This window comes from Sus scrofa, chromosome 5, assembly GCF_054392235.1.
Source record: "Sus scrofa isolate SSC_HxYL_T2T_F1_AM1 chromosome 5, Sscrofa_HxYL_maternal_Yorkshire_Landrace_v2.0, whole genome shotgun sequence".
NCBI lineage: Eukaryota > Metazoa > Chordata > Mammalia > Artiodactyla > Suidae > Sus > Sus scrofa.
Window position 1 is genome coordinate 1453366 of NC_139387.1, and position 16018 is coordinate 1469383.

At 62.3% G+C, this 16018-nt stretch overlaps 1 protein-coding gene across 3 annotated transcripts in view; it reads right to left on the bottom strand.

Moving 5' to 3' along the window:
* Positions 1 to 391: 391 nt before the first annotated feature.
* TAFA5 (TAFA chemokine like family member 5) overlaps positions 392 to 16018 on the bottom strand; it is a 157309-nt gene continuing 141682 nt past the window's right edge. For 2 of the 3 annotated variants that reach the window (XM_021091359.2, XM_021091360.2), the window contains exon 4: positions 392 to 1256. In XM_021091359.2, coding sequence (XP_020947018.1) covers positions 1248 to 1256 — 9 coding nt within the window. In that variant the 3' untranslated portion in view covers positions 392 to 1247. Of the gene's footprint in view, positions 1257 to 10745; positions 14413 to 16018 lie in introns of those variants that run through there. The other variant, XR_014845363.1, reaches the window with a different exon arrangement.

Genomic DNA, 16018 nt, shown 5'->3' on the forward strand with positions numbered 1-16018 from the left:
CAGGCTGCAGACCGCCCTCCAGGTCCACAGACGAGAGAGGGTGAGAAAGAGGGAAACAGGATCCATCTGGAGAGGCGTGTGCGAAGCACTTCCGACTCCGTGTTCACCGGGGCAGAGCCGGGGCGGGGGGGGGACCACCCCCAAAACCAAGTGGAAAGGAATGGCCCCTCCAGACTCACTGGCCCCGTGGCCATGCTGTCCCTGTGTCCTGGCCCGTCCTCCGCTCGCTGCCCCAGAGGCTGCCCCTCCAGGGTGCTGGGCCCCCCACTGCCCACCCAGCGCCGTCGGGACCCCCCGGGCCTGGCCCCCCCTCGGGGCGGCCGGGGCCACCCCAGTTATTGTTAAATAGGATTTTCTACAAATATACAACATATAAAAACTGTTAAATATATAACTTTAGGCTTTGCAAAATACATTTAATGATCTCTTTCCAACAGGGGCTACTCGAGTTTTCTTTGATTTGCTTTCTGGAGCGAACGGTAATGGGATGAGACGGCAGTCACGGGAGGCCCAACATGCTCACGGCGAATCCGGGTGACCACTACCGAGGGGCTGCAGAGAGGCGCGTTCGACTGGTCAAACAGAAGAGACCTTGGTACCATCGAGTCCATCTAAGCACAGGGGAGCGGGGTGCGCGCGGCGGGCTGGGCTCCCGGGGGGGCGCGCCCGCGGGCTCCGCGAGGGGACATCGCCGGCCGCGTCCCTCGGGGCGGCCGCATCCTCCGGCCCGTCTCAGGCTGCGCCGCCGCAGTGTTCGTGGGGCGGAGGCCTCTGCGGGGGCCGCCCCCTCCGCCCCGCGGGGGCCGCCAGCATGTCTCTGCCCCGGGCCCCCCCGTCGACCCAGGGACTCTGATGGTGAGGGCGGGTCCGCGGTAAAATAGATTTTGCTCTTTGGTCTATCGAATATACTGGAAGGATAAGAAAATAAAAGCGATTCGGACAGTCTGGGCACAAGGAGAGGGTCAGTCCTCCTCCCTCGGGCTGGCTGGGCGGCGGCGGCCTCCTCCTCTGCCTCCGCGCCGGGAGGCGGGCGGCCCTGCTGCGTCCCAGGCCTGGCTCCGCGGGCGGCCGGACAGACTCCGCTCAGGCGTCCGAGGAAGCAGGCTGTCCTTGGCGGGCGAGAGGAATGGAGGGCGGGTGGGTGGCGGAGAACGGGCGGCGTCCGCGGTGGACGGAGGACCGTGGCGGAGCTGCGGCCTCTCCTGGGAGCCAAGGCCACTCCTGAGGCCCCTGCAGGGCTGCGTGTGTCAGGAGACCTGGGGGCAGAGAGAGGAGAGCGGTCAGCCCTGAGGGCAGGAAGGGCCCCCGCGGGGATGGAGGAACCGGGCCGTCCATGAGGCTGGCCTCGCCTGGACGGTGCGCTTGAAAGACGCTAGCAGACCTGCCAAGGACATAAAACTGGATTTCAGACCAGAATCCCGGGGGAGAAATCTACCCTTGCCACAGAGAGCGGCCCCTGGGGACACCCCCTTCCTCTGTGTCCTGGGGGGGACGCCCCCGGGCCAGGACAGAGGGAACCCCGTCAGCTGCTGGTACGAGCTGCGCACCCGCCCTGGCTGGTGAGGGCCCCAGGTGTGGGCGGCACCCCCTGTTCCCCTAAGCATGCCTCGCACTGTTCCTGTACACAGCAGGTGCTGCATAGCTGCAGGGTACAGCGATGGGAACACACGTCTCACCCCCACGGAGCCCCCAGGAGGCTGCAGGGCTGGGTGCCATGTGCGTGCTGGCTAAGGAGGTCCCCCGGCACCCGGAGCCAGCATCCCTGCCCAGGGGCCTGGGCTGGTCCTCACGGCTTCTGGGAAACCAGCACTGGGCTGTGGTCCTTGCAGGTGCAGGATGTTGCCCTGTGGGAGGCGGTTCCACTGGCTTCTGGGGTCCTTCTCCAGGGACCCCCATGTTGGTCATGTCATAGTCTCCTGAAGACAGTCAGCCAGACCCCAGGGACCCTGGGAGACCCTTGCTCTCCTGGCGGGCTGCCCCTCCCCTGGGGACCACACCGCTGAACTCCAGCGGGGACAAATAAAAGATGAGTCAGAACTGAGCTGGGGTCTCACCTGTGGGGCCCCATCCCCACCTGCTTGGTGACAAGTGGAACCATCAACCAGGACCAGGGCTTGGCTGGCGGGACCGTGAGGGCCATCCTGCAGGAAGCGGGGGCTGTGTCGTGAGGGTCCCGCTGTCCCCCTGCCTCTGGAGAAGGCATCCAGCCTGAGGTCCCCTCCCCACCTGTGTACCTGAGGGCCCAGGACGCTGCCCCCTCAGCGGCATGGTGACCTTGTGGCCATGACCTCTGCCTCCCTGGTAAAGGCTCCTGGGTAGGAGCTTCTCTGCCCCCTCGGCCCCAGGAGGGCTCCCGGAGCAGCCCCAGCCCCGGGGCCCGGGAAGTCCCACCAGCAGCACTGGCCTTTGCACCCACGGCCAAGCTCGACTGAGACGCTCACCCTGGCCCGGCACCTTGCAGGGGCCTGAGCTTCCCTGTGCTGACCTCCCGGAGGGCCCTGCTCCTCCGGGTTGGACCTTTCTAATGGGTCAGAACCATCGCGGCACCGGGGCTCCCCCCAAAGCCGGGGGCCAGGGTCGTGTCCCCGCCCAGCGCTGTGGAGCTGCCCTCTTTCAGCTGGGCAGCAGTGCTCACTCTGAGGCCCGAGCCTGCTGCCACGGGCCTTGTGACGTTGCCGGGACCCTGTCTGACCATGTGGTTTTTGAACCTGCCACGCCAGTGACAACGGAGGCCCTGGAAGGCAAAGCGGCCAGTACCAGGTGACCCACGGGGCCCCTTCCCGGCCTGTGCCCCCAGGAAACTGTCCTCTCCTCCCCAAGGGCCTCCTGGGGGCTGTACCCAGCTTCCTGCAGCCCCGTGGCCAGGTCAGCTGCTCTCCTAGTGTGTGGACAGCCGGCCGCCTGGGGCCACAGCCTCTGTGTGACCCTGTGCTGTATCCCCGGGCCTGGAAAGCAGCCGTATCCAGCAGGCTCCGGTTCTGTCCTGGCCGCCAGACACCCCAACGTCATGGGGCCAACCTTGGGTCTGCGCTGTCTCTTGGGGACCCCACCCCGAGGTGGTCAGACCTGGATGCGCAGAGTCACCTTGTCCTGCGTGATGGGCACATGACAGATGGACACAGGGGCCTGCCCGATGCTGCCCTGTCCCTTGTGGTCCCTGGGGCTTGGCTGACACAGCCTCTCGGCAGAGTGACCTGAGCCCCGGCCGTTTAGCCTGAGGGCCGAGCTGTGCGCTGTGCACGCAGGGCTCCCTGCGGGGGGGCCTTCCCGCCCCTGAGGAACGTATGGGTCCTCCCCCGAGACGGTGAGGTTTCTCTCTGTATCCGGACCCTATAAACCGTCCTTTACAAAACGAAAGGAAACCTTAGGACCTTGCGAGTCCAGGGACAGACACACTCTTTCTCGCTGAGCGTCCCCTTCCGTCTCGGGCCGGGGTGCGTCGTCTGTTTAAGAAGCGCGCTGCCCGGCATCGAGGCCCCGACGTGGAGCTGCAGGCCCGTGATGACCGGGACCCGCACCAAAGAGCTTGACCTTGAAGGCTGTGACCGCAGAGAACGCAGACAACCCGGGAGAAGCTTCTGGAAAGGCTGTGGCTCACCCCTTCCATGCCCAGCCAGCCATGGGATTGCTTTTCTGGGACCACTTCCCGACCCTCCACGGCCAGCGCACACGCCCCAAACCCCTCTTCTCCACAGACCCCAGTGCACGAGAGCGGCTGGACAGGCCCAAGCCGCTGCTGGACTTTAAACAATCCCCGACAGCGTTCGTGCCACGGGTCAGTGTCCTCAGGGAAGCCCGGCCACGGCCGCGGCCACTCTGCTCTGAGGTCTGGGCAGCACAGAAGCGTCTGCACCAGGTGAGGTGTGGCCACCTGACGCCTCTGATGTGTCTCCGACCCTGTTTGCTCGCCGTGTCCACTCCCCTCCCGTCTGTCCTCCCACCCCCAGACCCACCGCTTCCTGGGTTCCCGCCGTGGAGCCCCCTCTGCGGGGAGCGGGGGTGGGTCCCGCAGCAGTGAGGTCCCTGTTCCCACCCGCCAGGCTGCTAATCCTCCCGGGGAAGGCCTTGGGGGGCCAGGCGGGGGCACTGGGCGCATGGCGAGGCCCTGAGGATGGGCTGTGTGGGGCCCAGGCTGGGACCCCTGCCCCCTCGTGACAGGCGCCCAGGCCCTGCTGCTCCTGCTCTGAAATGAGGCTGGACCTTGCTGTCCCCGAGACTGTGGGCCACGGCTGGGCCACCTCCTCCCAGGGCCTCTTAGACCAGGTCGGAGCTCACGTCCAGGGCCCAGTGCTCATGACCTGACACCTGAGGTTACGTGGCCCGTGGGCCTCGGTCTCCCACGGTGCACGGCCCCACCTCCTGAGTCCGTGTCTCTAAACTGTTTGAGCAGAGCTGACGGAGCAGCTCCAAGAAGCAGCTCTAACCCTGACAATGAGAAGCTGACCTGGGGGCCCTGGAGCAGGTGGGGCGGAGGCCAGCCTCCCTGCAAATGGGGCTCCGGCTGCCCGGAACCGCTGTGTGAGCTGCCCATACCCTTCCCTGTCCCCGTCCAGAGGGGTGAGGGTGTCTAGGAGCTGCTGCCAGGCTGCAAGACGGGCCATGCTCGGTGCCCGCTCTGAAGTCTAGGCTGATGTCCTGCTCCTGCCACGTGGCAGGTCCCAAGAGCACCTGCCAGGCCAGGCTTGATGCCCCAGGGCCGGGGGCTGGAGCAGGGCCCGTCCACAACCCGACAGGCTCCGGTGTCTTTGCCGGAGCAGAAAGGCAGCATCCAGCAGGGCCAGCGAGTCCTGACCCAGAACAGCCTGGACAAACTGCCAGGAGAAGCAGGTGTGGACAGACCCCAGCCTGGCTGATGGCCGCTGGTCAAGCCAGGGACATGCATGCTCCTCCTGGGGGGGTACCCAGCCAAGATGTGGCCACAGACAGCTCGCTGCCCTCCTGCCCAGGACAGGCCTCCCAGGCCTGGCACCAGCTCTCCGCATGGCCTGGGCTCAGGTTCCCTGTGGACGGGTCCAAGCGGGGATCTCCCTGGACCTGGCTGCCCTGGGGCTGGGGGAGAGGTGCCTCTGCATCAGAACCCAGGGCAGACAGGCCAGTTTCTGCCTCACGGGCCCTTGCCAATGCCTGAGGGGTGGACGCTGCGGGGACTATCGCCCACGGAAGTCCCCACATCACCAGCAAGGGGCAGCTGTTGCCCCAAATGACCAGACGTTTGCTGCGATGGAAAAAAGCTACTGCTTCCAGGGCCCGGGGTGACTTCTGCAAATGCCAACCTGCGGTTGATGCGTCCAAAACATGCCCTGCGGATGCTCTGGTGGCAGCTGTCCTCGTGGTCAGCAGACGCCCAGAGAGGTCAACCGAAGGTCCCCAAGTTGTTTTCCTATGGGAGGGGCTGCTCTAGAAAAGAGCTGGGCCTGGCGCCCCAGACCCCAGTTGGGGCCACCGAGACCCGGGTTTATCCAGGGATGAGGCCGAAGCCCATTCCACCCTCGCGGCCGCGGCCGGAATCCACGAGCCTGAGTGGGCGGAAAGTGTGTGTGAAGCGACGCCACCTCCCTTGACAGGGTGGCCCCCGCGACATGTCCCCCCCGGGTGAGGGGGAGCGATGCTGCGGGGTGGGGACCACAGCCGTGACTCGGTGGCCCAGCCCCTGGACCTTGTCTCCTGCGCAGGAGCCTTGCTCTGGCTGCTGGAGGACTGTGACACGGGACTCCAACCCGAACCTGGAAAGACCTGGCCCCGAAGGAGGTGCCCGACCCTCAGTCCCTCGACCTGGCCCGGAAGCCACAGGAGTGAAGGGTCCTGGTCCTCAGGCGCCCTTCGCCGTCACCCCAGCCACCAAGGAAGCGCGTTCTGGAAACCGAGCGGGCGCAGTGGCACCTGCGATTCCCGCCTCCCCGATGGCAAACACCCGCCTGGCAGAGAAAACAAGTCAGAAGCGACGGAAAGGAAGGCTTTCCCAGCAAAGGCAAGCTGGGGGTGGTCTTTAAGCAGGACAGACGTTCCGGGGTGACGGCTCCTCCCGCGGCTCTGGGAGGCTGTGGGGAGGCAGCGCTGGCGGTTGGCGAACCCACACGCAGAATCTGTCATCACTGCTTCCAAGGGTCTTGGCCACACCGAGCCTTCCCGGCCACCTCCCGACCCCGGAACCCGCGAGTGTGACCTGATCTGGAAATCAGGTCTCTGCAGATGTGACGAAGGTGAGGTGAGGTCGCCCTGGTTTCGGCGGGTCTTGGCCTTGGACAGGCACTTAGGGACACAGATACGAGAAGACAGCAGGGAACCAGAGGGGCAGAGGCAGGGCCTGGGTGGTGCCCGGGACGCCCAGGCCCCAGAGCCGAGACAGTAAACTCCTGCGGTTTCAGGCACCCAGCTTGTGAGAGCATGGTGGGCACCCCTGGAAACCCAAGCACCCCAAACGACACCAATGCTGGGATGAGAAGCTGACCACAGGTATCTCGTGGGGCTGGATGGGGGTCCAGCTCTGCTGCCCCCATTGTCTCAGGTCCCCTGGCTCGGGGTCAGAGCGCCTTTCCCAGGGCGCACCAGCTCCCAGCTTGGCGTGGGGGCCCCCCTGCTGCCCAGCGCGGCCCAGCACGGAGAGCAGGGGCCTCTCCCCAAGCCACCTCTGGCCCCCTGGCCTCACAGCACCGGCTCCCGGCAGAGACTCTGCCTCCGGAGAAGTTTCGCCCTGAGCACCAGCACGTGCCAGCTCCGGCGGCAAAGCCTGGGCTCCTCCTGCCCACCCCCACCCCACCCCGCCCCGCCCGCACCTGCCACTTCGTGCCTCCTGCAAACGCCACCCTGGACGCTGCATCCTCCCACGAACTCCGCTGGCAGGCACGTTCCCTGGGGAGGGTGGTGCTCCTGAGACGCGCTCAGGGCTTCTAGAGCCCAGGAGGGCCCGGCACGCGGTCCCCAAGGGAGGGAGAGGCCCGGCCACCGGCTTCCCACCAGGGGGCAGACCTCCTGGGATGTCCTGCTGGAGAAAGTTCCGGAACGGGCTCTGGACTCTGTCTGCACTTTGAGCCTCTGCTTCGAGTGTCGCTGTACGGTGTTGAGCCACTACATTCAGAGGAGAAAGAGAGGCTTGGCTCCAAAAGCAGGTCTGGAGGCCGAAGTCCAGACTGTATCTCGTGCGGCTAAAGGCAAGGGCCCCGCCGCCAGGCCTCCGGGAGCCCCGGTCCCGGCCTCTCCCAGCACCTCGTGCCGGGGCCTGGGCTCCCGGCCTCCAGCTCCAAGCCAGCGGCCAGCCTCTCCTCTCTCTCCACCTCCGCCACACGGCCTCCTCTGCTGCTCAGTTCTGCCCCCTCCCTCTTAGAGGCACACTGTGGTGGCATGCAGGGGACCCCCAGGTGAAGTCCCGAGATCTCGAGACCCCTAACGGCAAGTCACCGCTGCGGGGTCCCCTTTACATGTCAGGCCAGTCTCCAGACCCTGGCACGGCCTAGCTTCTCGTTCCAGAAAAAAAATTTCTTGAATCTGATACAGGGAAATTGTATTTCTATCTTTACAATGATTTGCTTCTCTTCTCTGGCTCATGATTATCTTTCTTGGAGTGTATCTTTGGAAAGAAGTTTCTAGAACATCTGGACCCGGCTGGGTCTAGTGGGCCACGGGTTCTCTTTCTCCTGCGCGGCCTCCTTATGGACCAGCTGCACTGCTTCCTCCTGGGGGAGGGAGGACAGCATCCTTAGAGCCCGTGGCTCGTGCTCGCGGACCCTGGCATGCAGCCAACAGCAGGGGTGGCCCGGGTTGTGACGCTGGGAAAGGAACAGAGGTGACAGGATTCTGCACAGGGACAGGCCGGCGTCTGTGCCAGGCTGTCCCCCGATGGGAGATGGGCCTTCGGCTCGGACAGTGCTCCGCAAGTAGCCGTTAGGGGGACGACTTCCCGGATGGTCCCGCGGCAAGCGACCTCCCGGCCTGCCCCCGTCAGGGCCTGGACCAGCTCTGAGGGCCTCATCCTCAGCTTTTAGGTAAGAGAAGCCCTCCTTAAAAAAGAGTTATTGCAAAGGCCTCAGAGATGCCAGGCGCTGGCTAAATACCCGGAGACAAGAGGGCCCCGCAAAACTGGCTAGAGCCCCTCAGGCATTTGAGAAGGAGCACAGATGCCAGCCTGTGCACGCGTGTTTGCCCGCGGCGGATCCCCTGTGCCCTCCAGGCGCAGCGAGGGACACCCCACCCCCCGGGCAGCCGAGGGGAAATGGGCCTCAGTCCCACAGCATCGAGGACAGGAATTCGCGTGGCCACCAAGGGAGAGAGCCCAGAGCCGAGAGCAGGGCTCTTCCCAGGAGCCTCAGGTGAGACGTGGCCCCGCCCACACCTGGGTTTCCGCCCCAGGAGACCTGGGCAGAGCAGCCGCCGGGCCGGGCTGGCCTCTGACCCGATGAGCGCTGGGCTGCGCGATGGCCAAGCTTCTGCTGCCAAAAGCATCGCAGCACAAAAAACCCACACAGGGGCCTCGGGCTCCGTCTGCCCTGCAGGCAGGTGGGTACCGGCCTTGCATCAGGGAGCCCGGGACCCTGCAGCGTCGTGTCCGGGGCTGCCCGTCTCCTGCAGGGACGGACACTGCCGCGTTCCCCTCGGGCCTCACACACACTCCAGTTCGGCCCACACATTAAAGTCATAAAGTCGCTCTGCAAGGACTCTGCTCTGCAAGGACTCCGCCACGGCCTCCCTAGAGGATACGCAAGTGAAGGGGCCAGGCCATGTGCCAATGAAGCTTTGTCCGCAAAAATCAGCAGGGGCCGCATCTGGCCTGCAGCGTTGGGCGACCTCTGATTTGTCCCAGAGCTGGCGCTGGCATGTGTCTGTGAACGCTGACGGCTGCACCACCTGCAGAAGCCACGCTCATGACGGGCCCGATGTAACAAAGTCCCTTGTTAGTTCTCAAGGCCCTTCCGGCCACGCTCCAGACTCTTCTAGAGTCCTGTTCACCTCGCCTGTAAGTACTGCCGCCTCCATTCTCTCAGGGCAAATAGGCGAGTGCATTTGCCGGAACGTCCCAGGAGGAACCCGTCCCCGGGGACTGCAGGCCGCCTCACCCAGGGCCTTGAGCCTGGGCCTTGAACCCAGTCTGGACGTTGCGGCTTCAGTGCAATGTCGGCTCTGCTTTCAGGTGGACACCGGGTCCCGGGGAGGCCCCCGCCCCCAGCGTGGGGGTCTGCGGCCGTCACTCCTTTGGTATCTTCCCAGGGAGTCAGTCCAGGGCCGGCCTGGTGCCGATTTCAGAACCTACTGAGTGAGAACACACGTGTTATCTGGTCTCCCGATAGGGCCTGTCCTCCTGCCAGCGTCTGAAGTATTAAAAGGTATTTACATTTCAGATAAACACCTACTGCACGGGGGCCTTGCTTTGTTCTTTTCAAGGACCGCAGAAGGCAGCCTGCTGTCATTTTGCGGAGGTACAGGCGGCGTGGGCCCTGGCCAACGCTCCCCTCAGAGGCGGGGCTCCCCGAGATGCATCTGCGCCCCGAAGACAGTGCCTGGTCCTGGAGACCGCGGGGCGCTTTGCTGAAGGCACCCAGTGCCCGGGGCGGCCCCAGCCCACATCGCAGGCTCCACAGTTTTTCCTGAACAAGATGACTTTTCTAACTTTGCGGACCCGTTCTGGCCTCAGGGTTTCAATGGTTCCTAAAAGGAACGGGGTAATTTTCCACTCTCCAGTTTGGGGGGAAAGACCTGTCCCCGGAATGTTTTCCAGGACACGCCAATTAAAACAGCTTGGTCTGGAATTTTTACACTAGAGAATATTAACATTGTCCTGCTCCTTTAGTTATTTTTGGTAATTCCCCCCCGGAAAATCACATATTTAATCAAATTTCCATATGCGGGGATCAGCAGACTGGCCGCGCGTGCCCTCGCGGATGTCGTGAGCCCCCGATGCATGCCGATGTCCCCTTCCTCCTTGCAGATTTATTTTCTAACTTAAAAAAAAAAAAACTTAGACGTGACAGAGGTAAAAATGCATTTTTATAATTTTGCCAGAGAGGCAAGGATCAAGTCCATATCTGTACAAAAATCATGAATATTTCTTCATCATCAGTTTTTCCCTCTCTTTTTGAAGGGAGCCTTCTCCAGAGCTTGGCGTCTTCATTTTCATTCTTTCTGAGTTAAAAAACCAAGTCTGTTAAGATACAAGGACATGGCGGAGTCCACCCTTTCCTGTTCCCGCAGGTGCAGCGTGTAATTCTCATTTAACCAGAACGCAGACGCACAGATGGCACGGTCCTTTAGGTGCAGGCCCGTTATCCCGAGTAACGAGGCTGATGTTCCAACTCCTTCAGTCCTGCCGGTGGCCCTAGGAAGCGGGAAAGAGCATTCTGCCCATTTTATAGACGCAAAAACCGAGGCACGGGGAGCGAAGCCATGTGGTGAGTGGATGATGGCTGCTCTGCCCAGGACGGAGCCGGGAAGACACCGCACATCCTGCACGTGGCGGGTGGCTGTGGCCGCAGGTTTTATTTCCTCCTCAACCCACAGAGGATAGGAAGGTCCTGGCTGCCAGGGTCCTGACTGTTATTTGGGGTAGAGTTTTAATTACATGGTATCGTGACTGGAGAAGAAGGCTGGCATATTCCTCTTCTTAGGTTTAATTAGTCACTTGGATTATAAATATTTGTGTAGAGGTTTCAGAAAGGACAGAAAATTGGAAGCAGCCTGTTTGTATGGTAGATGTTTCATATCTTGCGGCAAGTTTAATCTTGGTGATTTTATTATTCCGAAGTTCTATGCTTCGGTTCTTTTTATTGGTCTTATCAGGGGTGTGTACTTGACCTTAACACCCATTTGAGTTATTTTTTTATTTTTTGTCTTTTTTTGTCTTTCTAGGGCTGCACCTGCGGCACATGGAAGTTCCCAGGCTAGGGGTCCAGTCGGCGCTACAGCTGCTGGCCTACGTCTCAGCCACAGCAACTCAGGATCCGAGCCACCTCTGTGACATGCACCACAGCGCATGGTAACACCGGATCCTTAACCCACTGAGCGAGGCCCGGGATTGAACCCAAATCCTCATGGATACCAGTCAGGTTCTTAACCTGCTGAGCCACAAAGGGAGCTCCCATGTTCTTGCTTCTTTAAGGGGTGACTTTTATGTTCATTAAGGGAATTTTTAATAATGAAGCCGTTTCCCCAGTGACGAAAGTTCCTTCCATCCAAGAGAGGACATTAAGTGACCCTTCTCTTCGTGCGCAGCTGCCCCCAGCCCTGAGGCCACTGTTATGTTAATTTCGCCAGAGGTTACAAATCCGCTTAGTGGGACACGGTTATTCCTCACCGCGTACGTGGTATGTTAAATAGGAGTGTTGCCAATTTTGTGCTCAACTGTGTAACCAGTCACAGAAATGATTTGCATCCAAGTTCCGTGCAGTTAACTGGACTCCATGGTCACCACTGATCGTCTTGCCTCTGACCTACGACCTTTCCAATCACCAGCTGCCCTTCCTTGACTGGCTCCGGATCATCTTTCATTGACGTTTTTTCAGGAAAGGAATGTGGGCGATGCACTTTCCAAATCCTTGCAACTTTAAAACGTCCTGTGTGTGTCCTTCGTCCAAAACAAGGACCCGAAATGGGACCGAATTCTCGAATAAAACTATTTCTCAACAAATCCCTAGAGTCCGTCCCCCCCACTCTGGTTCTTGGTCCCAGGAGTTCAGAGGCGGCTTATCTGTGCCTTCGAAGGTCTGCGGCCTCGTCCTCCTGCCTCCTTCTTCCTTTTGGCTCCAATACGACCTGGATGCTTAGAGACGGTCCCTCCAGGCACAGATGTCCCACGGACACCTCGGGCCCGGATGTGTGTGCTGTGTTCGGAGTCTTTCTTGGCAACCGTCTCTCCTCACCCCGACCTGGTTGTCCTTCCCGTTCTCGTCACGGGGCCCGTGCTGTCCCAGGCTGGATTTCCGTCCTCCGTTCCCGCACGTAAGCGCCTCTCTCTCTGGCTCCCTTGGCTGCGTCTCCTGTGAACAGTCTCTCGGCTTCAGATCGGTCCAGGTCTCTGGGCTGACGCGGCGGTGACGCCTCACGGACGGCAGTGTCCGCACACATCCCAGGCTCCCCTGATGTTTGGGTGCCTTTGTGTCAGGCCTCTGTTCTGCCCACAAACCTGCGGCTTTGTCTGCATTTCCTCCCAGGCTGCCCTTCCCTCCGGCCCCTTTTGCTCCCGCATCACAGAGGTCACGGCCTCTAGTTTCTCTTTGATGCCGACGTGTCTCGGGTGTACAGTTACTTTGATGCCGACGGACTGTGTCCAGGGCTGACCCTGCCTCTGACTCTTCTGCAAGTACTCCCTTCTGGACGGTGTACGTGTTCCTTCACAGACCGCTTGTGGTTCTGCGATGCTTTCTCTGTCCCCTTCAAATAGGCAGAGGCTGGAATGAGCGGCGGGGCCGGGGAGCAAGTCCGCATCCTACTTCCCAGTTCCGGGGGTGGGGAGGCCCCGTCTGCCCCTGGCTGGCTCGCAAGGTCTGGGGGATGTGCGGAGACCCTCGACCATCCTGGGACCCCAAAGATGGCTCCCGGGGGGCAGAGGTAGGGCTGATCCTGCCTGGGAGGTCAGGTCTCTCAAAGCTTCGAGAATGAAGGATGGCGGGGACCACAGCCTCGTGGGCCTCGCTGGCTTCTCCTGCCCCAGGTGGAGACTCTTCCTGCTACCTCGGCCCCTCTGTGTCCCGCTGCTGGAGTCATGTATCCCGAGGGGGTCGGGGGGGCTGGGCGGGCAGCCTCCACCTCTGCCTGCTGGCTTTCTCCCGGCCAGAAGGTTAGGTCCAGGTGCCAGGGGGAGGCCACGGGCTCTTTCCGCCCCTGAGGGCGTCTTGGTCACAGCCGAGGCTCAGAGGACAAAGCAGAGGGGAGGTGCCCTCTTCCGCGCAGCAGCAGCGGGTCTCACCCGCTCTTTCCTCCAGCTCGCCAGACAACTGCTGCTGCTCTTAGTTCAGAAAACACCTGACGCTGGAAGCAGAGGCGGTTCAGCCCCGATGCTGCATCTGGCACCGTGTTAGTCCAGAGAGCCCTGGCCGCTTCCCCACAGACCGGGCACAGGGACCAGACTCCTGGTCTCTCCTCCAAATGCTGGGGAAGCTTGTCTCGCCGCGGTTACTGGGAAGCGGGAAAGGGCATCCCCGTGCCTGGGCTTCCCGTCCATCACATGCCCACCTGCCCACGAAAGCCGAGGCCACACAGCCATGTCTGCACAAGCCCGACGCAACCCCAACACGCAGTGGGGAGACCCCACCCCCCACGTCTGGGTGGTCCCTCTCCGCGGCACCGAGGACCAGAGGGGCGGGGGGCAAGAGTGTCGCTTCATTCCGAGGCCCGCTGGGAATGTGGGCACTGCAGAATGGTCCAGAAAGTGCCGCACAAGGAAAATAACCGTCCTTTTCCTCAGAGGCTCCCCTGGGCTTTGAGAGGTTTCCCACCGTTATTTCCCTTTCCCCAAACCCCAAGGAACGTGAGTCCCCTGGGCAGGCGCACTCCTCCCGCAAATGAGGAAAGAGGCCCAGAGCAGTGCCGGGGGCTCCTGCAAGGCCACCCCCAAGTGTGGTCGCACTTGTCAGGCCCGGAGGCGGGGGGAGGACGTGCCATCCGGCAGCAGCTCGAGCACCAGGCGGTCACACCAGGCAGCGCGGATCCCACGTGAGGCCAGCGAGCCTGGGATTACACTCCGGCTCCGGGAGGAGGGGCCTGGGACAGAGCCGTAGCGGTGACAGTGCTCCCGTTGGTACCCCCCAGGCCCTCTGTCACCTGGCGAATCTCAGGTCCATAGGGAGCTGACGTTTAAAGCATCTGGATTGAGACACAGGTCTTTGCCTTTCATTTTTCAAGATTGGTCTTTAACAAACGTCGATGCCGAATCTCACGCCCACTGCGGTGCCCGGAAGCCATCGGGAGGGTGTGGGAGCCGAGCCCACCCTCTTGGAGCTGCTGTGTGGACAGGGGGCTGCGCCGGGGACAGCAGGTCACACGGGCAGGGAGCGGGCAGAGCAGGGAGACACAACCACAGGGAGAGGTCAGCGTGACCAGACGCTGGGATGCGAGCGGCAGGTGGGGTGGGGGTGGGGGTGGAGTGGACGCCACGGGCCCCACGACCTGAAACCGGGTAGGAAGGACCCTCGGCCCAGGGGGTTTCGGCACCTGCTGACCTCACCTCCGTCTCAACACACCTCAGACTTCACGGTAAAGAGGGATCAGATTTTCCTTTGTCTTTTATGAAAAACGAAGTCGCTAGGCAGTGAAATGTCACATCCAAGATGACAAGGACATGGTAAACCCACAGGAGAAAAGCACGCTTTCAACGACTTTGCTGGGATTCCTGCCCAATTAGCTCATGAAACGTGGAATCAACAACAAATCGTGTTAAACAGCTCTCCTGGGCCCTGGGGAGGACACTGAATTTTATCCATCCAGGGAAAGCTCGCCTTGACAAGATGCAAACATGCGAGCTTGCAGGACCGCAGGGCGCTGCTGGCCGGGCACGGGCCTGGGGGAGGGGGGCAGGCAGAGGACAGCCCGCGGCCGGCGTGGCGGGCAGGCTGACTGGGGCCATGCTGGGAGCACACGTGTGACGGCCTGTCCCGTTCAGTGAGGCTTTCCTCTGCAGGTCCCCGTTCAGCCACCACCTGACCTCGCGTTCTAAGCAGTGGCCACCCCTGGAGCTGTTCCAGGGGGTCCTCCCTGCAACGGGGGGCCGTGATGCTCCCCCCCGAACCTCAGCACCTCACACGGAGTCCAAAGGATGGAGGCGGGGATGGGGGGTGGGGGAACGGAGCTGGATCACGTGACCCAGCCGCCTGTGCATAAGTCCACCCCCAGGACGGATGGAGGGTCCGACCTCAACTGACTCCGCCCCTGCCCTGCCCCGCCGACCGCCTGCCACCCCGGTGGTGTCAGGAATACCCCAAGCCCACGTGGTGGCCCGTCCGGCGCCCACTGGCGTTTTCCACTGGACGCATTTCCTCGTATCTCCATCCTCGCCACTTATGTGTTTAAAGTGACTCAAAGGAGGGCGACGTGAAGGAGACTCGAGACCGAGGCGGCACAAGGACTGCAAACAGCCGCTGCGCGTCACGCCCCTGTGACGAACCTGGACGAGAGTGGACGGAAGCACCGCGGGTTCGGTCAAACCCGGGCTTCGTCTCCGGGCTCCTTTCTGCGGAGACGTGAAGGATGTTGGCGCTCGCGTTGCGGCGGGGCCGGGCCGCCCCGTCTGGGTTCCCACCCAGAGTCTATTAAGACGTCTGGCTATTAGCGCCTGACGAATGGCACTGACTCGAGGGGAGACAGACGCAGGGCAGACAGGGCTCGGGTGACGACGGTGCTTCTCACTGTCGGGAGGAGCGGGACGTGCAGGGGCCGAGCTCCTTCTGGGTGAGGCCCACCCTCCGCTCACCTCCCCACCCTTTAACCCACCCCAGGGAGGGTCCCGACCATTCCAGGGGGCTCCGTGGGGGACAGACGGAGGTCCAGCCTGGGTTGGGGCCCAGCTGTCCCAGAGTCCCTGTGGTGAGGAGGGGCCTTCCCACCCACTGTGCCCCTTCCCAGCCCCCTCTCCCCAGCCCCTCATCAGGCTCTGAGCACCCACCAAAAACTCTCACCCATCAAATTCCAGAAGGCAGACGGTCCCTTCTGGGCCCTGCCCGAGGGGCCGCTCAGCCAGACCTCACGGCTCAGCCGCTGCTCCTCTGTCCCTCCGTCCTGTCCCCGAGCCACCCAGTGTCAAGCCAGGAGAGCCAGGCGGGACGACATGAATCACGATTCCCGGACTCTCCCTGGGGGGAGCCTGGGGCCAGGGGTCCCATTACCCCCCCACCCCGGCACCCGGTAGAAGACCACGGCCTCATCCTGGGCGCCCCCACCCCCAGCCCTCGTGGCCACGGTCCCGCCGGGCGTTGGCTGCGGGAAGGCAGGGCCTGGGTAGGACTGCAAGCGGGACCTCCCGCACGGTCGGCCTACAGGTGAAAATCCTGCTTGTCAAACAGATCAGACCAACGGCTATCCTTCTCGGCCTCACGTGTGTGCA